At 39.6% G+C, this 25,753-nt stretch overlaps 1 protein-coding gene across 1 annotated transcript in view; it reads right to left on the bottom strand.

Moving 5' to 3' along the window:
• C2CD3 (C2 domain containing 3 centriole elongation regulator) overlaps positions 1–25,753 on the bottom strand; it is a 152,607-nt gene that overhangs the window by 69,955 nt on the left and 56,899 nt on the right. The window contains 8 exon segments of the mRNA XM_020989582.2: positions 3,174–3,357; positions 4,315–4,498; positions 6,920–7,163; positions 8,921–9,072; positions 9,593–10,090; positions 20,235–20,354; positions 21,236–21,354; positions 25,323–25,435. Of these exon segments, the coding sequence (XP_020845241.1) occupies positions 3,174–3,357; positions 4,315–4,498; positions 6,920–7,163; positions 8,921–9,072; positions 9,593–10,090; positions 20,235–20,354; positions 21,236–21,354; positions 25,323–25,435 (1,614 nt within the window).

A 25,753-nucleotide genomic window follows, 5' to 3' on the forward strand; every position in this document is an offset into this window, starting at 1 on the left:
AACTGTGTGATGTCATCTTGTTAATACCACAAATGAGTATTTAAGTTTGCTTCTTTAAGATAAATTCTGTTGTGACCTGTAACAATTTACACATAAACTCCAAGCTACAAATAATTGCCTACATTACTCTTGAGTATGTGTAACATATTATATCTGTTACAGAGAGCTCTTACTGCATAATGTCATTATGTTGGTTTGGGATACACTTTTCTTACAAATTACATGAAATATTATAATACATTACTCCAATAGATCTGATCCTAAATACAATGAAAAGGTTTTTTTTTCCCCTCTTTGGTAAAATAAACTGATATGAGTCAGACTGGAGCAAAATGAAACATGCTGGAGAGGTTTTGGAAAAACCAGGTACATTAATGCAATGCTGGTAAGCTTGTGAAATGGCCCAGAAATTCTAGGAGGTAATTTGGCACTATGTCCCAAAAGTCATTAAACTGGGTCTTTGACCTAGTGTTGCTACTATCGGGTCTATATCCCAAAGAAATCAAAGAAAGATGAAAAGGACCCACATGTACAAAAATATTTACAGAAGGTCTTTTTGCGGTGGAAAAGAATTGGAAACTGAGGCGGTGTTCATCAAACGGGGAATGGCTGAACAAGTTGTGGTATATGAATGTAATGGAATAAGGTAGACTTTATAAGTCATAGCTTATAAATGGGTTTTAAGTTAATAATGGGCTCAACAATGGGCTGTGATGGGACAATCACAAAACTGGGTTTTAGTTTAGTTATCTGCCATTAACTTGTTGCATGACCTTGATAAGTCACATTCCCTTTCTACACCTGGCCTCAGCTTACTCTTCTGCTAAATAAGGACTGAGTGTGCTTTAATGTTCATTTTTGCTCTAACATTCTCTGTTCTATGTCTCTTCCAACTCTTAACATGCAGCATTCTAATTTCCCTATTAGTGCTAATGTTCTACACTCTAAGGTCCCTTTCAGATCTAATGGTTTATACTTCTTCTATGATATAGGGTGTATATATTTCTGTAACTCAAGGAAAAACATGGCCTCGACTATTTTGTATTCTACCAAAAAATGGCAAAATCAGGACCAGAGCTAGCCTATACAAGAAAGTGTTTGCCACACTGTTATACAGGTATTTAAGATGCTAAAGAGAAACTATTCTCAGGAAAAATTTACAAACAATTCAGAGTTATAAGGAACTTCAATGGTTATCCAGTCCGAAACCAACTTGAAAAATCCTAAAGTGGTTCTCTCGGTCCTATCTGAATATATCTGTTGACGTGGAGCTCTTATTACCTATGAGGCAGCCCCCTACAGGTCTATTAAGACTGTTGGAATGAAAGCTTTGTGAGCAGAAATGGTTTCATTCTTTGTATTTGTATTGCCAATGGCTGGCACAGTACATGGCACATAGTAGATATTTAATAAATGCCTGCTGATTGTTTCAGAAATATGTTGCTAGCTTAAAATGAGTTAAAATGGAGGGCTTTAAAAATATAAAGTATTATAGAAATATAAAGTATTAAAAACTTAGGGATTGTTTCGATCATGATAAAGTTGTAGCTCTGTGTATCTCTCAAGTACTTATACCATAATCAACTTTATTAGTATACAAATATATCCTTACCTGTGACTGTAAACCCTGTGAGGAAAGAGATGGTATTATTCATCTTTGCCTACCTTTTGTACTAAGCACCTCTGAAAACAGAATGTCCTCTGAGAAGTGGTCATCCAGACTGTCTGAAGACCTCCAATAAATGGGAAACTCGCTTTGTCTCCTGGCAACTTATTTTTTCAACTTTCACTAACTGGTACTAGTTCTCCCCTCTGGGACCTGTAACTCCATTCTTATGATATTTTTATAATAAATGTCTTCTCTTCTTGAGGGTAAATACCCCAAGTTTTTTCAACTTAACCTCATAATTATTTGTTATTTCCTCAACCTACTCACTTCTATGAGCTACTCCTCATCACCTTATACTTGGATTACAACAACAGCATTCTGGTGGGACTTCCTGCCTCAAGTCTCTCCTCATTCCCATCTCTTCTCCATTTATACACTTAAGTGATTTCCTTAAAATGAAATCTGAACATATTACCCTTCAACAGACTCCAATGGCTTTCTCTTGCTTCTAGGAGCAAATCAAAACGCTCTGTTCTTCATACTCTAGCTCCCTCCTGCCTTTCCAGTCTTCTTATACTTTACAATCCAATACGTACTCTTTGATCCAGGGACACTGGCCTCCTAACTGTTCCATGAACAGGATACTCCATCTCTTGGCTCCGAGCACTTTGTCTGGCTGTCCCCCATGCCTGGAATGCTCTTTCTCCTCCACTCTAACGACTGACTTCCCTGGCTTCCTTTCAGTTGCAACTAAAATCCCACCTCCTACAGAAAGACTTCCCCAATCCTTCTTAATTCTGCGGCCTTCCCTCTGTTAATTATTTCCAATTTATCCTGTACATAGCTTGCTTTGTACAAATTTGTTTGCATGTTGTCTTGACTCCCATTAGAGTTTAAGCTCTATGACGGCAGGACTGTCTTTTACCTCTTTTTGCATCCCCAGTGCTTCGCACGGAGCCTGGCACGTAATAAATGTACAATGAATTGAATCAATGCAGGTCACAAAACCTTCATGCTTCAGCAGATTGATGGTCTTCTTACTATGGTTGAAAAATTTATCCTGTGACACCAATCCTATTATGAGAAATCTCATCACACTTAGCTAACCAGGTTGGTTCTTATTTCAAAGACACATATTCTGTCACTGTGACTATTTGAAGCCCTTTCATTTTGACAGAATGTCAACTTTAGACTCTTGGTATAATATCTGGGAAATCATAGTCACTTCCAGAACGAGAAGAATAACTGGAGGGGCCCTTTGTTGGAAGTCTGTAACCATAAAAATAAATGTGAGATAATGATGATGACTATTTTCATTCTTTTCTAAGATAAGAATTCTGAGGTATCCTCCCAGGAACAAGGAAAACATGTTTCTGTACTGTAGTTATAATGGACCTGAGTTTGGGGCATGTCTCTGCCACTTACAAGTTTTATAACCTTTAGTAGCCATTTAATCTCTGAGCCATAGTTTCCTCTTCTGTAAAATGGGATTCATAACACAGTAATCGCCCATAAGGTTGTTGTGAGGTGTGATAGCAAGGTGAATTATTATTATTATTATTACCTGCACCAGATTTCAAACTGGACTCCTCCTCCAGGTACCAGCCCGCACACTGAGAAGGCACTGAGCAAAAGTCTCTGCACTGGGACTTCCGGTGGAAGCAAGAGGGAATGAAGGTATTTGTGGTTGAAGATAGGGTCAGGGACGCACAGTGTGGTTGCTGAACGAAAAGGCTTTAGAGTAATTCCTTTGGAAAAGAAGAAGAATTCAATGTGATACAGCTGAATAACTCTTTTGGGAATACCAAATACATGGCAGCTCCAGGCCAGGTCCTATGGGGAGGGAGACAATGAATAATGGTAATTCTTATCAAGCCACTGCACCTCTGTGGGTCCTCTGTAAAATGAGGAGGCTCGACTTCAAGATCTCTAAGGTCCTGCCTTGTATTAATATTCTAAATTTTAACATCTCTTCTAGCTCTGACATTCTGTCCTTTCTAGCACTGACATTTTAAGTTTGAAGGTTGTTTATAACTCTGATATTCTTTCTTTATGGCCCTTCAAGTCTAACATTCTATGGCAAGCTATAAAGCATATTAAATTATGTAGCTGACGTGGTAAATAATCATATCTGGAGCTCAAGAGAAGAAAGTTAAATGCCATCACTCAGAAACCTCTCCTCTTTTGAGATTCACTCTATCCAAATTTATCATGCAATCCAGTGGCACTTATCTATCAGCCCATAGGTCACTCTCCCTCCTTCCTAACACTAGAACATCAACATCTGAATGTAAAGTCTTTTAAAAAAAATTCCTCTGTATTTGTCACAGTAGGAGTGAAAATAAAGGCATAATATTTTGTTTTGAGGTTGGATGCAAGGCTCTAAGACAGTCATTTTGCCTCTAAGCAAATCTGAGTAATGAAAGTTCACCTGTTATCTCTTCTAAAAAGCTATCTCTCATTTTTCAAAATGAAAGTAATTTTCCCTTTCTCTGAACTCCATGGCACTTTGGAAATTATTATATCTAAGTCAGGACATTTATTATATTCTATGTTATCGAGCATTTGTCTTATTCCATTTCTTTTGCATCTCTGAAATCCTGCCTCATCTTCAAGCCCCCATACCACAGAATGGAGATACTTACACAAAGACATTTAAACTAGAGAATGAATGAGGAAAAGTTTGTACGATACACCACACTTACCACTTTCAGGTAACTTAGTTCCTTTTAATGTACTGTCCTTTGAGTCTTGAACAGGAAAGCAGTATTGAACGTAACAGTCTGCTTCTCCCCAGACTGTCGACTGGAGCGGGATGAGTCCTTTAACTTTGTCCACATGGATCTCAAATTGGTGCTCTATCAGTCCATCTCCCTGACCATCTCTCTGCTAAGGAGAAACAGAAACATTCTTATAGGATGAGAAAAATAACTTAAACAACCATCTTGTTTTTTCTAATGCTATAAGAACCACGGATTGAAAACATATGAAGAAAAAAGGGTAATTCACAGCAACAACAACAACAAAAATAGGCACTTTGTTTTTCATGTAAAGACACACATTTTGAGCAGAGGAAGTATATTGACTTAGTTAAGTGCCTATGTAATTTCTAGGGGAAGGATGGATTATAAAACCTATCATGACTGGTAAGACTCCTGACATTTGCTTCCAAAGCAATCAAAGCTTTTTGAGATAGCAGAAGTGCTGGAGAGAATGTGGTGATGAAAAAAAGGCAAGAGCCCTATAAGAATCTAACCAAGATTTATGCTGGGCAATTAATGTAACCTTGTGGAAAATAAGATATAGAATTAACTAAAATTGGCTGGGGAAATACTCACTTGCCAAACCCATCCTTTAAGTGCCTCAAATGCCACCTTCCTTTCCTTCTTGTGAAACACCATAACGCTTTGCATGCACCTATTTTATGTTTACTTAGGCAATACGTTCTGTTATATATACTTGTACCCTTCCTTATCTAGATACTCTTCTACACTCTAAGACCCTTATGTAGGGCCCATATCATATTTATATTTCTATTATACTCAGCATGAAGCAAAGACCTTCATGTAATAAATGATGCAGTATACTAGCTGTGTGACCCTGGGCAAGTCACTTAACCCCATTGCCTAACCCCCCCCAAAAAAAACCCCAACAAAAAACCAAAAATAAATGATGCAGTATAGCAGAAGTGCATGACTTAGATTAGAGATAAGTATTCTCATCCTAGCTTCAGTGCCTGTTAGCTTTGTTAACAATGAATGAACTAATTCACTTTCCCTCTCTTAGTCTATGTTTCTCAGCTACAAAATGAAGTGAAAACAGTATACCACTGATCTCAAAAACTAATGTTAGGAATTTATCTGTAAACCTCAAAGTGTTACAAAAATGTGAATGAAAACATTTATAACTCAAAACACTTGAAGGACATATGATTTTGTGTGTGTGACAGTACTCCCTCCATTGACACCCACAATAAGCTCTCTTTTATTTAGATGGGCCTCCTAGAGTTGCTCTTGACCAAAAAACTGATCACCTTGCAGCCAAGCTGTGATAATGCTTTACACAAAAATTTAGTTAGGTTGTGACCAGGACCAGCTGGGAAGAGGAGAGTTATAGGAAGCAGACTGCAGTCAATATTAGGGAGAACTTCTTAATAATCAGCATTATTCAAAAGAGGAATACACTGTCTCATTGAGCTCTTATCTGTAGGAAGTCTTCAAGTAGAGGTTGGCTAATGACTTGTAAGGGAATTACTGAATCAGGGCATGGTTTAAACCGAGTGATCTTAAGATTTTGACCAAGATTCTAGCATGTAAAACAATACAATTAAGGTAACAATATCCCAATAAAACAAAAGGGGATCCTATCTGTAGGTTTCACCTGTCAGCAGCACAAGTTTCTGTTGGGTTATGTGTCATTTTACTAATTAGGAGAGGGAGTTAAGCATTATAATTTATGGACACCTGCTGCAGTCATCATACAAATTTCAAGCATTCAAGGTACTAGAGGTCCACTCAAAGTCACGAGAGAGACATAATGATGGTCTAATTCACTGATCACAGACCTGGTAAACATGAGTGCTAGCTTTGTTCTTCTACTTGGGTAATGTAATGAAGCAGAAAGAAGATCCGACTTGGAGTCTGAGGACTTGTGTTTTCATCCCAGCTTTTTCTACTGACTAAGCTTTACTTCTGCTGAATCAGCTAATCATTCTGAGTTTTGGTTTTCTCAGCTGTAAAATGGGGAAAACACTTGAACTACCTATCTTACAGTGTGATTACGAGGTTAAAATGAGGTAAATAGAAAGTCTTACATAGAATGGTATAGAAATAGAAGTCATTAAATGGGAGGACAGAGAATTTATGGCGACAGAATTTTTCTGCCTGATCTCTCTCATGGAACTAATTATGAGAATTGAATGGGATAATGGATGTGAAATTTCTTATAAGAAAAAAAAACCACCATGAAATGCTATTGAAGTATTCTGAATTAGATAGTAGAGAGGAAAGAAATGGACTTCGATTTATGACACTGGGTTTAGAATCTGGCTTATAAGTCACAAAGTTTCTGAGCCTCAGTTTCTCATCTTTAAAATTGGGATGATAATCTTGAACAACCTATAGCATAAGATTGTGGCAAACTGCATATAGAAAAGATTCATTTTTACTATTATTATTTCATAGCTATTATACCAAGAAACAGGTTCATGGCTTATCAAAGTGGGCTTTAGTTTGAAATAGTACTGAAAAAAGGGGATTATGGTACTCATTCACTGTGTTTAACTTCCCCATTAAAGTAGCTGGCTACTACCATAACAAGAGATGTAGGTGGCTGGTCCAGAAAATGAGTAGGCCTGGTGTTGTAGGAAGGGACTGGTCCATCTTCATTCTTCAACCTCTGCAGGGCTGTTATCTGATTAGCAGAGCCCATAGCTAAAAATACCCGAAGGCTTCCATTCTGATGTCCTGTGAATACATCTATCACAGGTGTGTAGCTGTCAACTGCAACCACTGGGTACTGAGCTTCAAGGAGTAGGTGAGAAATCTTGGAGTCTCTGAAGAGGGCAGAAACTAGGAGTTAGCTTATAGTGATCATTAATCACTGTTTTCTCTAGGATATATAGTTGTCATATTTCTTATTTATCTCTGGTTTGACAAGAATGTCTGCTCTTGTGAAAGTAACACTAACTAAAGAAACTGAAGTTCCTAACAGTAGCTAATCTCCCCACCAAATACAGCATGGTACAGGGGAAACACCCGAGATGATTTGGTTTCAAACCTTGGCTCTGGTAGTCAGCAACAGCATAACCTGGGGGCAAGTCAGTGAACTTGTTTGCATTTTTATTTAGCATTATTAGATTTAGAACTAGAAGAAGTCTCAGAGATAGTTTTGTTATAGGATCATGGGTTTAGTGCTAGAAGGGAACCACAGAAGCCCTCATTTTACAGAGGTGGAAACCAAGGTCCTGGAACATGAAGAGACTTGATCAAGGTCACAAAGACACTAAGTGTCAGGGGGAGGATTCAAACTCAGGCCTTTTCTTTGACTCCAAATCCAGAGTTTTTCTTTTTTTAGTAGCTCCAATTTTTATAGAGTTATTGAGGTCTTATTTAAAATTTATTTTTATTCTTAACCAAATAAAATATCATTTCCATGTACAAAGAACTGAAAAATAAGACTTTACATAAAGCTACAAATCTCTTATATAAAGCTTTCTCTTGTATTTAAGTCTATAAAAATTCAACATGTAGCTTTCAAGGTTGTCACTAGTACTTTTCCCCTGGGAGGACCTCCCCACTCCCCACTCTACATTCTATAGAGGAGGAGCTGAGGCATACATTAGTGAAGGGATCTGGTGGAGAGAGGAGTTGGCATCTCAACTTGGGTGCTGCTAAGCTCCTAGCTTCTGTCCTTGGCTACAAGGCAATCTCTCAGGTTTTGTTCTAGCTAGCTGTAAAGCCAACATCTGGAGTCTTTCTAGGTAACTGGGAGTAAGTATTGCGTCCTGAAAAAAGCACTAAGCATCTTACAATCGCAAGACCTGGGAATGAGTCCTGGCTGTATCAGTGACTTGAGGCAAGCCACTTTATCTGAGTTTCACTTTGTCTGTATAATGGTATAATGCTTGAAAGGTTGTTGGGCTGGTAACTGTTAAAGACTACTTTAAAGAGCACATCAGTGAGAAGGGGAGAAGTTGATCTGGGGGAAAGACTTCTTAGGTGAAAAGTAGCCTGATGGAGCAGCTAGGTGGCGCAGTGGATAGAGCACCAGTCCTGTAGTCAGGAGGACCTGAGTTCAAATCGGCCTCAGACATATAACACTCACTAGCTGTGTGACTCTTGGCAAGTCACTTAATCCCGAACTGCCTCACAAAAAAACAAAACAACCCCCCCCACCAAAAACAATGCAAGGATCTAAGACATCTCCAAAAGTCTCATGATAGAAAATGCTATCCACATTCAGATAAAGAACTATGGAGTCTGAATGCAGATCGAAGCAGACTATTTGCTCTGTTTTTTCTTGTTTTGTCTTCTCTTTCTTAGTTCCTCCTATTGGTTTAATTCTCCCTTATAACATCACACTGCGCGCTGTCTTGGGGAGGGAGAAAAAGGGAGGGGGAGAAAAATTTAAAACTCAAAAGCTTATGGAAATGATTATTGATAATTCAAAATAAATAAATAAAACTAATTAATTAATTAATTAAAAAAAGAAAAACAGTTTGGTCTTGTTCTCCTTTGCAAATCATTCCCATTAAGTTTGAGCTTCATGGAAGACAAAAATTAAAAAAAAAATCTGAAAAAGTTGATTTACTTGAATGACATGTAAAACTGATGGAGAGGAAGCTTCACCAGCCCCAGCAGCTTGTCCTGTCCTGGGCTCCGAACCTTGTTCCATGCCTCAATTACCATTACGTTGTTCTTGAGTCTTTCCAGGTACTTGGGGGTCAAAGAGACAGGTGTTACCTATTGGAGAATGTTGTCAAAGAATATGTGAGAACAAATATGCAGGAATTCAGCGGTTCATAGTAGAAAGAACACTGGACTGGGGAGTCAGGAACTCAATACTAAACTGTAGATTCAAAACCAAATTCACCTGGTTCAGATTCAAAATATTGTGTCACCTTATCTTTCTGGAATTGTTTCTTCTTTTTCCTCCCTTTTAGTTAAACTCAACTTGTAATTTAGAGAATGACAGTGTGGGATGGTGGTAAGAGGGCTGGTGTTTGGGTTAGCCAACCCTTTAGTATCACACTTTTCAACACTTAATTCAGTTGGTCCTAAGACAACAGAAACAGTCCATTCTCGGGACTGAGGTCAGAATATCTCCAGTCTGATAAAACCTACCAGAATTTGTACTGTACTGGGAGAGCCTTTAAGAAGCTAGGGTCATGTCCACATGATGCTAGGTTACTGGAGGAATACAGTGGAAACTGCACAGAGAGAGTATTTAATATGGTTACTGAATGATGAATGGAATGTTTACCTGGGTGAAGTTAAAGGCTGGCTGTGTTGTGCCCCATATGACAGCAGATCTTGTTACCTCCTCTGTACTAAAGAGTTTACAGTTTAAATATATGTTGCATGTTTGCCGCTTTTCAGATGTTCCAGTAACAAAATCTTTTCCATCAGGCACCATCAACAAGACATGTAATAACAAAGGTTTTTCTTCTGCTGATTTGTCTGTCGGTATTCCTGTACTGTTGGAGGGTGACAAAGCCCTGGGTGTTGAAGGCTTCTGCCCAGTGGGACCAGCTGGATCATCTGGGCCCCAGTGTCCTAAGTATTGTTTTTGCTTTGAAGCATCTTCATTAACTTGAGTCCAGGCTTGAGGGTTTTTGCCTTGGATAGCACTTTGACCTGCTCCTGGGAACTGTTTGGCTGGGCTTGTAAGAACACACATCGGAGGCTGCTGGGTACCAATGAATGACTTAGAGCTTGTGCCACTAACATCTTTGTTATCAACTGCAAGCTGTACTGAGACCTGTAAGGTAGAGGGAGAGAGCTGACTCCCAGAAGTGTCATGATATCAGCTAGGACCTCAGATATTTTGGAACTAGGGGGAATCTTAGGACAGGGAATATCAGGGCTGGAAGGAAGGGAATGGGTTGATGGGATGCTGAGCTAGTAATCTGCATAAAGTGGTAGCTTTTAGTCTTTATTGGTAAGGTTACTTTAAAGAGCACATTAATAAGAAGGGGAAAAGCTGATTTGGGGGAAGACTTCCTATGTAACAAGTAGTGTGATCTCCTTTACAGATCATTTCCAGTGAGTCTGAGCCCTATCGAAGATAAAGATAAACAATCTGAAAGAGCTGATTTACTTGAATGACATGTAAAACTGACGGAGAAGGAGCTTCATTAGCCCAAGCAGCCTGTCCTGTCCTGGGCTCTCAACCTTGTTCCATGCCTCAATTACAATGGTACTTGGGGTCAGAGAGACCTAACACTAGGTGTTACCTAGTGGAGAATGTCCACTCCTCAAATGACAGATGGGAATACTGAGACCCACGACAAGGGACAACTCAGCCACAGAGTGACAGGGCAGTGGTTCACGGCCTGGGACAGTCCTCCACGCCCAGGGCTCTCCTCACACACCCAGCCACACGTTGCTTCACCTTTAGGGGCCAGGATTCGCAACAGCAAAGCCCCAGAACTATCAAAAACAGAGCAAAAAGTGATGAATAAAGAACCCAAGAGAGAACTAAGAACCATCAAAAGGAGGCAGTAGGGGTAAATGGACTCATCTACAATGCAGAGTTCTTCCTCCAGAGCTTAGGTGCCTCAGGGGGCAGCACTCTTCCTCTACCAAGAGTTTGAATAAAGGTCTCCCCCCATCTCCCTCCCTCCCACATTCTTTTTATATCACATATCCAAAGGGGCCTTACATTCCCATTCTCAGCAGATTCTCAAAAGATCCTGTGATTCAGAGGATGCAAGTATTACTCCACTTTTAAAAAGGAGGTTTGAAAAAAGAAGTGATCCGCCCTAGGGTAACAAAGTTAAGAGCAAGATGAAGCAAGTAGAAGCAGGAAAACAATATAATCAGAAAGAGCAGCAAAACAACAACAAGAAGTGAATGTCATGAAATTCCAATAACCAAGCTGGCCCCGAGAAGAGACAGAAGACACATGCCTCTCTCTTTGGGAATGTCCAACTTTTAAAAAATATGTTGGTTAATTTTGCTAAACTTTTTATTTTTATTTTTTTTATTATTATAAAGGATGGCTCTTGGGGAGGGATAGGGGAAACAGAGTGGGAAATATAAGTGAAGCAAAAAACAAGAGACAGCAATACCTCTTTTTTTTAAAGTAGTAATTAAGTGGATATTGGAATTTGGCCTCCTGACTCCAAGTGCAGTGAATTCCCTTTCCTTTGTATCAAATTAAGCCATTTCAGAGCTTACATGTCTTACAACTAAGAAAGATGCTTTCTCATACACTTGCCTTATTAATCATCTCAGGTAGACATATCAGGTATATTAGCCCCATTTTGAAGGAAGTGAAGCTCTGTGGCTTGCCAAGGTCACAGAACTAATAAGTGGAAATCTTTTATGACTCCTTGCCCAGAGCTCTTTCCACTAGATAACAGGTGGGCAAGATCACCAAGTCTCATCAATTCTACCTCCACAACATCTCTCAAATCTGTCCTCTTAACTAAACAGACTAGTTCAGAGCCCAGAAAATTTCAACAAGACTCCTCGTCCTTTCAACTTCCCTCTCCAAGGCATGCAAGCTTTACACATCTGTCAAAATAATCTTCCTAAAGAATAGGTCTTACTCTCTCGCTAAATATTCAGTGGCTCCCTACTAGTGTCTTTAGGAAAAATATGAACTCCTGAGTTTCACATTTAAAGTCCCACATAATCTGCCTCTGGACTCCCTTTCTGGATTTATTTCCTATACTTCTCTTCATGGTTTTTATAGGGATGAGACAAACTGGCCTCCTGCTCTTTGCCAAACTCCTAATTCCATCTCTTACATCCAAGCCTTGGCCCAAGGAGCCCTCTATGCTCAATGGTGCTCCTTCCTCACTTTGACCTCTTAGAATCAATTGTTAGCTTCTGCTAAGGTTCAGCTGCTGTGTGAACCTCTCCAGGAAATCTTCTGCAGTTGGCATAACTGTCTCTTACAATTATCTTGTACCTATGCTGTGTCCTCTCAGTCGACTATAAACTCCCTGAGAGTTGTGACAATTTTTCCTTTTGTCACTGTATCCCTGTCCCTTGAACATAACAGATGTTTAATAAATTCTTGCTGAATTGAATTGAGTCATGGATAAGTTATGAACATGCTAGAATCAGGCTTAAAAAAAAAGGCAGCTGGCAGGAAAATGTCCAGAAAGTTTAACTTTAAATAGTGCATTAAAAAAGCCCTGGGCTTGGGCTCCCCTCCCAGCTCTTGACCCTAACAAGCTGTGTGACTGGGCAAGTCCCTTTTTCTCTGTGGGATATATTACATGCAGCTGCACCTAAAGAATCTCAGAGGATGGAGAAGTACTCAAGTAAACAGGGGGCTCTTCCTGGAGATGGTACATGAAGTAGACAGAAGGCAAGAGTAAATCTGAGCTAAGGAAACATCCCCAATAATGCCTTGGAATAGCAGGGTCTGTTTACAAAGCACTTGATAGCGGAACATCACTTGATATAGATTATCTTGGGGCAGCTAGGTGGCACAGTGGATAGAGCACTGGCCCTGGATTCAGGAGGAACTGAGTTCAAATAAGGTCTCAGACACATAACACTAGCTGTGTGACTCTAGGCAAGTCACTTAACCCCACTGCCTAGCCCCCCCCCCCCAAAAATAGATATAGATTATCTCATGTGATTCTCACAAAAACACTGTCAGGTAGGCAATGTAAATATTATGTCCATTTGACAGATAAAGGTCAAAGGAGAAAGTGGCTGAGCCAAGTCTTCTTGCTGGAAATTCAGGGCTCATTTCATAATCCCCTACCACCTTAAGGAAGGAAGAAAACAAGTATTTATTATGTGCCTATGTGTGAGGCATATTATCTCAATCTGATACTCACAATAACCATGGGATATAGGCGCTACCATCCTTATTTTACAGTTGGGAAAACTGAGGCACGCAGAGGTTAAGTCACTTGTCCAGGGTCACATACCTAGCAAGTATCTGAGGTCAGATTTTCACTCAGATCTTATTGAGTTCCAGGCCCATACTGTGATTCACTGTACCAAACTGGCTACCTCTAAAAATTCTGAGGTCACATACTAATAGGAAAAAATGCCTCAGTCTCAAATGATCTGTATATCAGGATGAATTTCTACAGCAACTTTAACAATCCACTATTTATTAAGTGCCTATTCTAAGCAAGGAACTACGCTATGTGGGCAGAATACAAAACCAAAAATGAAGCATCTGTGCCTTTGAAGAAATTACACTTTCCTGGACAGAAGGGCAGGGAATAGAATATGTACATAGGTAAATGAAATACTACATAATTTTGGGAGGGAGAGAAAAGATTAGGAACTGGGGAGGATCATCTCAATGGGCGATCTCATTAACTTTCACAGGTTCAATTATCATCTCCATATAAGCGGTTTCATTGTTACAATATTGTTGTACTATGTCTAATGTTCTCCTGGATCTGCTCACTTCACTTTGCATCAGTTCATATAAGTCTTCTCAGGTTTTTCTAAAACCATCCTGCCTCTGTAACGTACTGTGTAGGAGAGATGACCTGGGCAGACCTAAGCTTTAAGAAAATCACTTTGGCATTTGACTGGACTATGGCTTAGAGTGGAGAGAGATGTGAGACAGAAATACAAATTAGAAGGTTATTACAGAAGTCTAGGTAAGACGCTATGAGGGCCTAAATTAGGGTGGTATGAGGAATGAATGAAATGAATGAGATGAAATATTCAGCCCTGGTTGCTTTCCTAGATTACTGTCCAGCACATTACCAACTGCCTTTGGGACATCTCAAACTGAGTGTTCCACAGGCATCTCAAAAGAGAAGTCATTATGTTCCCCCTAAAGCCTCCTCTCTTCTGCATCTCTCAATCACTACTAAGTGCTCTACACTCCCAGCTGACCAGGCTCAAAATCTCAAGGTTATCCTCAGCTCCTTGCTCACACTTACTCCACATGTGTAAATCCATTGCCAAATCTTATTGCTTTGACCTTCATAATATCTATCTTCTTCCCTCCACTCATACAACCACCACCCTAATTCAGGCTCTGATGGCTTCTCACCTGGACTTCAGTAATAACCTTCTAATCTGTATTTCTGTCTCACATCTCTCTCCACTCTAAGCCATAGTCCAGTCAAATGCCAAAGTGATTTTCTTAAAGCTTATGTCTGCCCAGGTCATCCCTCCTACACAGTATGTTCCAGAGGCAGGATGGTTTTAGAAAAACCTGGGAAGACTTATATGAACTGATGCAAAGTGAAGTGAGCAGATCCAGGAGAACACTGTACTTAGCAACAGCACTACTGTAACTAAAGATCCGACTGCGACAGATTTAGCTACTCTGAATAGCACCTCGATCCAAGACAACTCCAAAGGAGCTAGGAAGATTATCTTGGCAGGAGTATGGAAGATGGATTGAGAGAAAAGACATTGATGACAAAGATTAATAAAAAGGTTATTATAATAGCTCAGATGAAAAGTAACAACATCCTGAACCAGAATAGTGAGCTTGTGGGTGAAGAGTAGAGGATGTATGCAGGAGATACTGTAGAGGTAGAACTGAAAGAAAATCAACAACTGACTGGATATAGAGTGAGGGGAGAAGTTGAGAGAGAAGAAAGACATTACTCTGAGGTTATGAACCTAAGTAAATGGGAATATGATTGAGCCTAGAATAGAAAAGAGTTATAAGTCTGGTAAAGGTATGGGATTAGGGAAAAAAGACATGAGTTCAAGTTTGGATATCTTGAGTTAGAGATGCTTTAGGGGATATCCACATGAAGATGTTCCACATGCAGCTGACAATGAAGGAATGAATTCAGAAGAAAGATTTAATCCGTATATTTAGATTTGGGAATTACTATGTAAAAATGATAATTAAACCCAAGGAAGCAGATGAAATCACCCAAGTAGAAAGTATATCAATTAACAAGCATTTCATGAGCACTTACTATGTGCTAAGCACTGTACTAAGATGGGGTATGCAAAGAAAAAGCAAAACACTCTACCCTCAAAGACATTACATTCTAATGTGGGAGACAAACTGTAAACAGCTAGGGACATACAAAATACACACAGAGTAGATGGCAAATAAGCTCAGAGCTATACTAGTAGTTGAGGGGACTGGGCAAAGACTCCTACAAAAGATGATACTTAAGCTGAATCTGGAGAGAGGCCAAGGAGTCAGAGATGTATAGGTGAGGAGGAAAATAATTCCAGGAATAATGGAAAGCCACTAAAAGGTAGGTAGGCACTGTGTGTAAGGAATAGCGAGTAGGCCAGTATGGTTATACTGAAAAGTGTGTGGCAGGGAGTAATATGTCATAAGAATGAAAACACAGGAAAAAGCCAAGCAATTAGGCAGCATAGCAGAAAGAAAGCAGGACTTTGAGCCAGAAAGATTTGATTTCAAATCCTGACATGGACATGATAATGCATATAAAGCATAGTAAAGCAATTGTAAAGCATTGTAAAGACATGTAAAGCAATTTGTAAATGTTAAAGACTTACATAAATATTAGCCATTGCTATTATCATTAAGCACTTTAAAGGTCAAAAAGAGGAATTTATAATTGATCTAGGGCTAACAGGGAGTTAGGGTTTATTGAGTAGGGGACTTACATGGTCACATGTAAGCCTAGCACTTGTGAGGAGAACTTAGTAAGGTAGGCAGAGGCTTGCCTCAGGGTGACCAATTGGGGTGAGGTGATGAAAACATAAACTGGGGCTGTTTGTGTGGATGAAGGGGGATACATACACAAGTGATGGGGGCATACACATGAGAAGATGTGAAAACAGAAACGAGATTTGGCAACAGACTGGATTTTTAGGATGAGGGAGAGAAATTGAGGATGGCAATGAGGATGTAAGTCTGGCTGACTGGGAGGATGATAGCACTGCCCTCAAAAGTATGTAATATTTGGAAGGTGGAAAAATCTGGGGGAGAAAGATGAATTCTGTTTAGAATATGGTGAGTTTGGAGATATTTATAAGATATCCAGTTTGAGAAATCCAAAAGGCAGATGGTGATGTAGGACTGTAGCCCAGGAGAAGGAATAGGGTTGGATCTGTAGCTCTGATGCATTCATCAAGTGAGAGCAGAGAGAGAGAAACAAGAAGGGAGTCTAGGACAGAGTCCTAGTGCATACGCTAAATGAATGTGACTTAGATGAAGGTACAGTAAAGGAGACTGAGAGGCAACAGTCAGACAGAGAGAAAACCAAGAGAGTGCAGAGGCAGAAAAACCAATAGAAGAGAGAATATGTAAGAGGAGAAGTAGTCAACAGTTTCAAATTCAATAACATGTAAAGCAACTTTGCAATCCTTAAAATTATATAAAATTGTTAATTACTATTAAATGTTACAGAGAAGGACCAAGAAAAGAATGAGGATGGAGAAAGGCCCATTAACTTTGGCAATTAAGAAATAACTGATAACTTTGGAGAAAAAAATTTTTGTTGAATGATATAGTCAGCAGCCAGATTGCAGAAGGTTTAGAAGAGACTGGGAGGACAGGAATGGAGGTACAGCTAAAGATAACTTTTTCACAGAGTTTAGCTGAGAAGAGGAGGAAAGATATAGGATAATAGATGGGGGCAAGGTAAGATCTAGTGAAAAGTTTTTCAAGCTGTAGGCATCTTGGAATGGGATCAAGGTGCATGTAAGAGGAGTTGGCCATGACAAACAGAAGGGTACCTCTTCATCAGAGACTGGCATGAAAGAGGAGATGTGGAGGGATGATATCATAGAGAATGTGAGCTGAGGAGAAAATGTGAAATGAGGAGAAGGGAAGAAGAACTCTTGTGAAATGAATGGCTTCAAATTTTTTTCTTTTTGCTAAAGTATTAGACAAGGTCTTTAGCTAAAAGGGTAGAAGAGGGGATTATGGGAGAGGCTTGAGCAAAGAAGAGGTCTGAATAGCCACTATAGTGAGTGAGAAAAGGAATCACTTAGGGAGTAAAAGTAAAAGACCTTATTATAGCAAGGGCTCAGGTGAGATTCCATAGAATAAATTTGTAGTAGATCTGCTAGTTTTCTTAAGGAGCAATTGAGAAGGACGTGAGAGTAATCCACAGTTGGGGACTGGTAAAGTATGACTAGCAAGATGACAAAGGAATATGGATTTCAGAGTAGAGCCACTGTGTAGAGTTGAACTGTTCACCAAGGGTTTGAGACTAGGGAGGAAAGAGTATAGGTAGAGGAGGGATGATGGCTCAGAAAAGAACTGAGGTGGAAGGTTCGCAAGTCATAGTGAGGGCCAAGAACAGGATGGGAAGGCACAGGGAGAGATGGAAAGATAAAAGATAGTGACTGGATAAAGGAATTTCAGAGTTCTTCAACATGGAATTGAACCCTTGTGGATCATGTGTATGGCCATTCCTACAAGTAGCTGAGGTGAAGTAGAGGAATGGGCCATGGGATCTGAACAAAGGAAGTGAGGGACTTGAGGGATTATTAACCTGTATACTGAAGTCCCCTAACACGAGAACAAAAGATGGGGCAGAGAGAAAGAGAGGGAGAGGGAGAAGGGGGGGGAGGGAGAGAGAGGGAGGGAGAGAGAAAAAGAGAGAGAGAGAGAGAGAGAGAGAGAGGGGCAGAGCTATGAGTCAGCAAGGGGATTGGCAGATAATAGCTATCAGAATTTGGATAGAATGATAAATTTGAACAACATGAGCCTCAAAGGAGAGTAGCCTCAGGCTACTGAGAGATGGTGGAAGGAAAGCCTGGAAGTGGCAATGAGGAGAAGAGCATCCTGACTCTGAGGGGGTATGAGAGAAAGTACAGCCAGTATTGAAAGGGTGGCCAGGGATGCAGAGTTATCCAGAGGAGCCAGGTCTCAATGAGTGCTGGAAGATGGAAGCAACAAGAGAGCAAGTGATATAACATGAAAAGAAGTTTGCTAATTATGGAACAGAAATTACAGAGGGTAAAGTAGACGGGTGGGCAGACTTAGAGTAGGGCCCTGGAACAGTAGAGTTGAGGTAGATGGGAATGAAGGAATGGACAGGTGAGACTGGGAAATGATGGAAGTTGTTCTTAGACGATTAGATATCACTGAGACAGGAAGAGTAAGAGGGTGAATTCTGGATTGAAAGAGGGAAGATATACATAATAATCACTAGAGGGAACTATAGTCAAGTAAATATTTTTTTCAGGAGGGGGACCTGGGTATTTTAGTAGGTAATGGGGAAGGGGTCAGTGGATGATGAAATATTGAAAATTGAGGGAAATTATTCTTGGGGAAGTTTCTGAAGGGAATAGGAGGGAAAGAAATCAAGGGAATAAATAGAGCCATTAGCCTTGAAAAGTAGAAAGACCTCTTCATCCTCTAAGACTAAAACAAAGAAGGGAAAGAAAAGTGAAAATGCTTGGGAAGGGGTTTAAGGTGTGAGCAGGAAAGATGAAGGAGCTCACAAAGGATGATCTTGATTTTGTCAAGTAAATAAGAGGCAAGGTCATCTGCTAGAGGGATTGAGAAAAGCCGAAAATGGTGTCTGGGGCTGGAGGGAAGAAAGAAAAGTTTTAAACAGTCACAGTGGGGAGCATATCAATCAATCAGGAAAAGATAAAAGGACTGTTGTATAGAAGTGCGGGCCTAATTAAACTTATATAACCTGAATTAATCAGCCTCCTCCATCAATATTCAGCAGCTCAGGAGGAAGAATGTGGAAGGCAGTTGATGGAGATGACCCAGGGCTGATGAATGGTATGACATGAATAGCAGAAGGATGAAGAGTCAAGGGACTTAAAAGTGGAAGGCAGTGCAGTCAGTCAACTAGCATTTATTAACAGCCTATTATGTGCCAAGCACTGGTGAATATCTGAACTGGTTAGCTATAGGATGAAGGATATGAATGGAGGCAAATGAGATAAGAGCTGATAACAAACTAGGAAAACAAAGTGAGGTGGAGATTGCAGAGAGGATGAAGAATATGTTTAGGAAGGAAGGAGAGATGGAAAGTCATGAGATTATTTTTAGAGAGTGAAAATGCAAAGCTCAGGAGTATATAGATGAACCAGTTTTGGGTAAGAATAAGGTATAAAGCATGACAGGAGTAAAATGGAGATTCAGGTCATGACAGGCAAGAACTGGAAGGCCAGGATGTTCAAAGGGACAGTGATATGACTGGATACCAAGGATACAGACAAAGGTTAAGTCACAGAGAAAAACTGTGAGCTAGGTATTGAACTTCATGAAAAAGGAAGAAGTGTAACATGGTCACAGGCAAATCACAGCAACAAGGATTCAAATAAGGTGTAGAGATAGATGCAGTGAACCTTAAAAAAGGTGAGACTGCTGGGTAATAGAAACTTAGGATGGGTTTAAAAGAAGCAGTGGGGGGTAAGCAGTTTATTAATTCCTCTTCCTGAACCAGCATATTGTAGAGAATGAGAAAAGGAACAATAAGGGAGGGAGTGATGACAGATGATTTATTTTCTAGAAAAAGACCTCTGGTGTTTGCATAGGCTTTACAGTTGAGTCCTTCTATGTGTGCAATCTTTCCTAATCACGGTGTGACCTTCCTGAGCACATCTTATCTTTTTCTATCTGTAGTCCAGAACTTAGCAAAGTTTTGGCATATGGTAACCACTCAATATTCATTCAAAGGGCTAGGCTTCCATGAGCACAAAAAAGATAGAAAAAATGTGAGAGAAAGAGATCTAGAATGAGTGGGAGTTTGTTAACAATTGAATAGGATTTCAGAGGGCATAAAAAGAGGTTAGAATAGAACAGAGACTGAAGATGTGTAGGGTTAAGTTGGATAAAGATGAGTAGTAGCAATAAAAGGAAATCATACATCAAGTAGAGACATTGAGTCACAAGAATTAGGGGACCAGAAGCTGGGAGTTTGCATGGAAATGACGCAGAGTAGGGGAAAGAAAAATTGCTGGTAATGAAGGTTGGGAACATATGTGGTAAAAGGCATTAATCCTAGGCAGTATGCAGAACATCTATGATAACATTTATGTACCTTGAGAGGTCCAAATGATGCCTGGCTTTTCTCCTCCATTGGCAGCTGGCTACTGAAAGACAGCAGCTGTGAGCAAATGACCTCTTGCAGAGGAAGCACTGCTGAACCAATTAACTCTGCCTGAAACAGGGAGGAAAGAAAAGCTATGTTAAACTTCTAAAGGTCAGGGGAGGATCTGTTACATTTATAAGTGAATAAAAAGACTAGGAGAAGAAACTGAATTTTTTTTTTAGTCCACAAACTTATTGCAGTGATATAAGGAAACACACTATATACCAAACTAAATTCAATTTTCTCTCCAAAATTTACCCATCTCCCTCATGTTCCCTGTTTCTGTATATATTCCATGATCTTCCCAACAAATTCCCAAAGGCAATCACTAATGATATGCCTTTCAACAATTCAACAACATTAAGTGACTATGATGAGTAAGGTCATAGGCTTAGTTTACAAAGATGAAAAATAACATAAGCTCTTCTTTAAGGAATGTACAGTTTTATTAGTTTTTTCTGGAGGTGTGGATGGGAGATACAATATGTACATATATTTGAAAGGCAGCATGGTATCTGAAAGAGCAGTAGACTTGACTTGGGTTCAAATCTTGGCTTTATGGCATTTCCTACAGGTTTGACACAAGACAAGTTACTTGATCTCTTCAGGCCTCAGTTTCTATTCCTATAAAATAAATAGACTTAATGACCTCTGATATCCCTTTCAGTAATAAATCTATGACACTAATATTTCACATAGAATATGGTAAGCAGAAATCCAGGAAATGTACTACAAAAATTTTTGAGGAAGAAAAAATTTTTAGCTGTAGAGATTTGAGAAGGTTTGTGACAAACAAGTGACATACCAATTTATTTATTTTTTAAGGTAAGGGTTTCTCCATGTGTTAGTTTTACTGGAAATTTCTGAGAAGAATTAAAAAAAACCTCTAAACAGTCTGAGTGGGTATGGGAGGAGAGAGAGAGATGAAAGAATAGCTTCAGTTGAAGTACCTTTTTCTGTGTGCTTTTCTTCACGTATATTTTGAAAGTGAGATCAGATTTCCACCAGTGTTCTATCATTGCTCCATCAAAACGTACAGGGAACACGTGTCGTTGCTGAAACTTCACCACTGAAATGGAAATGAATAAACAAATAAATAGGGTATGGGCATGTGATTCCCTGTATCAGAAATGAAGTTCCCTACTTTTCTCCTCAATCCATGTTGCACTTCTAATCCGCTCCGTGTATCAATGCCAGATTCATTTTCCTAAAGCCCAGCTACGACATAGTACTCCCTTGCCCTGAACTCCTTAACTGAGTCCTGTAGCCTATGGGATCAAGCCCAAATTTCTCAGCCTAATATTCAAAGCTCTCTATGATGCGGCCCAAAGGTCTACAAACTGCATCTTAAATCCCAGCCACTGCTCAAAGACCATACATAACCAAGTGGCAGGCCAGATTTGGCCATGTAGTCTGTGGACCCTGATCTAGATCTAAGACCTTTCTGGCATTATCAAATACTCCTCACTCCCAATTCCCTTTCAAGTCTAAGGTTCATAAGACCACAGATTTGGTTCAAGTCTAATGTTCATAAGACCACAAAGGCCATCTAGTCCAACCCATAAGGTCACACAGGTGATAAGTGGTATCTGAACCGGGGTTCTCTGACTCCAAATCCAGCACTTTTCCTACTGGAACAAGTCTCTTATTTTAAAGAGGACAAAGGTGAGGTCAGAGAGATTCTGCTAAACTTGACTGTTTACCTCTCCTTGCACACATGCTGTGTTTTCCACCCCCATAACTTTATTTAGGTCTCTAATGTCTTTTCAACCTCAAGCCCATCTGTGCTGGGTGAAATACCTCCCATCCTGAAAGATCAAGTCAATATATATAACAACTTTAGAAAGCATATACTAAGTGTTCTAAATGCCAGCAATAGTGAGACAAAAATGTATGGGAGTAATAAGTACTACTCCCTTAAGGAGCTTATGCTCTACTGGATGAAAAAATACGTATCTATGTAACAACATAATTTCAAGAAGGTGAGATACTGGTAACTAAGGGGATCAAAAATGGCCTTTTAAGAGACAGGCTGCACCTGAGCTGTGCTCTGAAGGAAGCCTTGGGACTCTGTGAAGCAGAAGTGAGGGGGAGAGCACTTCAGGCTGGGGACCACTTGCACACAGCAAAGAGGCAAGATATGTAATGCTGCATACAGAAAATGTTGTGCATGTCCTGGGGCATGTTTTGCAGTGGAGACTTAGCAGGGACATTATAGCTGTCTTCAAGTACTTGAAGGCCATTACATGAAGGAGGGATTTTATTTGTTCTGTTTGGTCCTACAAGTGCTTTCACACTTGTTATTTCTCTAATCTAATATCATGTCCCATATTATCAAATGCTTGTTGGACATTTTGAATTGGGTATCATCTAGACATCTCAAACTCAGGTGTCCAACATGTCAATATCAGAACTCATTCTCTCTCCAAATCCAATCTCTTTCCAAACTTCTCTATTATTGTCAAGGGCACCATCACCCAGATTTACAACCTCGGAGTCACATTTAAATCCTCCCTCTTGCTCATTCCCATATCCAACCAGTTATCAAATTTAGTAATTTCTGCCTGTGTAACATCTTCTCATCTGCCTCCTCTTTTCTCTACTCACATGGCTACTATCCTAGTTCAGGAACTCATCATATCTTGCCTGAATTACTCTTAACAGCCTCCTAACTGGAGGTATTGGAACCACTCTCCTGAGTAAGAGCGTTTGCAATTAAGTCATATCCTTATCATATACTCATTTATATCATAATTGTATTCTTATTTTGTCAGTCTTTAAAGATTGAAAATTCTTTTGGATAGCCATGTTTTATTTATTGTTGTGTCTCCCCTGGTATCTAGGATCATAATATACTTCACTGCTTGCTCCTTTACTCCTTTGAAGAACAACTAGGTGGTACAGTGGATAGAGCCACTTCCTGGAGTCAGGAAGACCCAAGTTCGAATCCAGCTGGCCTCAGACATTTACTGGCTGTGTGACCTTGGGCAAGTCACTTAACCTTGTTTGCTCAGTTTCCTCATCTGTAAAATGAGCTGGAGAAAGAAATGGCAAGCCAAGAAAACCCCAAACGGTCATGAAGAGTTAGATGTGACTGAAAAACAACAACAAATTATTCCTTAAGCCATATTCACTTTGTCCCATATTACTATGTTCACTCAGAACTCATGTTACTTTTTCCCAGATATTTCATCTTTAAACTAAGGCTGGGGAGTATTTCTATGGATATAGGAAGGCCTTTAGAAACAAGAGGATAGAATTTTAGAGCTAGAAGGAACATTAAAGTTTATGTGGTCCAGTCTTCTCATTTGGATAGACCAAGACCACACAGCTCATGTGAGGTAGTCAAGAGATGAATCCAGGTCTTCAAACTCTAATTCCAGTGATTCTAGAAATCATCTGGTTGAACTCTCTCATCTTAAAATTGTCAAAGCTGTGGCTCAAGGATGTAAAGTGACTTGTATAAGGTAAAAAAAAAAAGTAACTGGAAAGCTGTTCTTCTGGCTTGGAGCAGTTCTCTTTCTAATGGATCAAGTGGCTGACTAGAGATTGGACTTAGGTAGCCAGGTATTTTTCTTTCTTTTTGTTTTTCAATTAAATTTTATTTTCAAGAAGATCTGCCTTTTCTCTCTTCCACTTCTCCCCTCTGTTCTACTCACCAAAAAGAAAGCATGAAAAACAAAACCTTCATGACAAACAAATCTAGTTGAGCAAAATAAATGCCTACATTGGTCACATCCAAGAAGATTATGTCTCTTTCTGCCCCAACTCCCTCACTCAGGCAGGAGACGGGCAGCAGGTTTCATCCTAAATCCTCTAGGACTGGGGTCAGTCATTCTGCTGACCAGAGCTACCAAGTTTTTCAAAGATGTTTTGTCTTGGGGCAGCTAGGTGGCGTAGTGGACAGAGCACTGGCCCTGAAGTCAGAGGACCTGAGTTCAAATGTGGCCTCAGTACAAAACACTTGACATTTACTAGCTGTGTGGCCCTGGGCAAGTCACTTAACCCCAACTGCCTTAAAAAAAATGTTTTGTCTTTACAATACTGTTATTGTATAAGCTGTTCTGGTTCGGCTCCCTTCATTCTGCAATCAGTTTATACGAGGCTTCTCAGATTTTTCTGAAGCCACCTCCTTCATCGTTCTGTTCAGCACAACAGTATTCCATCACATTCATGTATCACAACTTTTTCAGTCATTCCCCAGTTGATAGGCACCCCCTCAGTTTCCAATTCTTTGCTACCACAAAAACAGCTATTGCTATGAATAACTTTGTACATATGGATCCTCTCCCCCTTTCTTTGATCTCTTTATGATACAGTAACAACTTTACTAAGTCAGAGGACATGCACAATTTAATATTTTGGCATAGTTCCAAATTGCTTTTCAGAATGGCTTGAGCAGTTCACAGCTCCACCAACAGTGCATTAATACACCTATTTTCTCACAGGTCCTTAACCAATCTGATAGGAGGCAGAACTCAAGAGTTGTCTTAATTTGCATTTCTCTAGTTATTAGTGATTTAGAGCTCCCTTTTTTTCTTTTTTAAAAACATGGCCAATGATGGCTTGTACTTCTTCCTCTAAAAAAAATGTCATTTATCAAATGAGAAATGGATATTATTTTTATAATTTCCCCCCTCATTTACCCTGCTTCTAATTTTAGCTGCATTGGTTTTGTTTGTGCAAAAACTTTTAAATTTCATATTATCAAAATTGTCCATTTTACCCTCTATAATCTTGTCAGAATGTCTCCCCCTCTTCATAGATCTGGCGCATAATTTCTTCTCTGCTCCATTAATCTGATTATAACGTCACTTTTCATGTATAAGTCAGGTACCTATTTGGAGCTTGTCTTGTTACATGGTGCAAGATGTTGGTCTACAACTAATTTCTATTCGACTGCTTTTCAGTTTTCCCAATATTTTTTTAGCTAAGGCATTTTCAAAGGGTTGTCATAAAGTCAAATAAGAGTCTCAGCTGCAGAATTTCTTCCAAGTTCAAACCCTCTACAGAAAAGAAAGGAGATATAATCCTCACCTCCCCCTGTGATTTTAGTGGAAGCTAGTCGGATAATTTCTGTGGTCACTGAAATCTCTTCTGCGTCACTTCTGGAGGCATCAATAGGAAAGTGGTATTCCACAAAGAAAGTGCTAAAAAAAAAAAGTGATTAAAAACCCCAAACTCCTATTTTTTTCTAAATTTAAAAACCTTAAGCTCTTGATTATATCAGGGAAGAGAAAGGGAATAAGCGTTTATTAGATGCCTACTATGTGCCAAGCATGTGCTAAGCACTTTATAGATATTATCTCATTTGATTGGGAGGTAGGCCCTACTATTATCTCCATTTTACAGTTGGGAAACTGAGGCAAACAAAAGTGATGTGCCTTGCCCTAGGTCACAGAGTATATGAGGGAAGTTATGAACTCAGGTCTTCCTGACTCTAGGCCCTACACTCTCTCCACTGTACC

The sequence above is a fragment of the Phascolarctos cinereus genome, unplaced genomic scaffold (genome assembly GCF_003287225.1).
Source record: "Phascolarctos cinereus isolate Bilbo 61053 unplaced genomic scaffold, phaCin_HiC Scaffold_726;HRSCAF=1367, whole genome shotgun sequence".
Classification (NCBI taxonomy): domain Eukaryota; kingdom Metazoa; phylum Chordata; class Mammalia; order Diprotodontia; family Phascolarctidae; genus Phascolarctos; species Phascolarctos cinereus.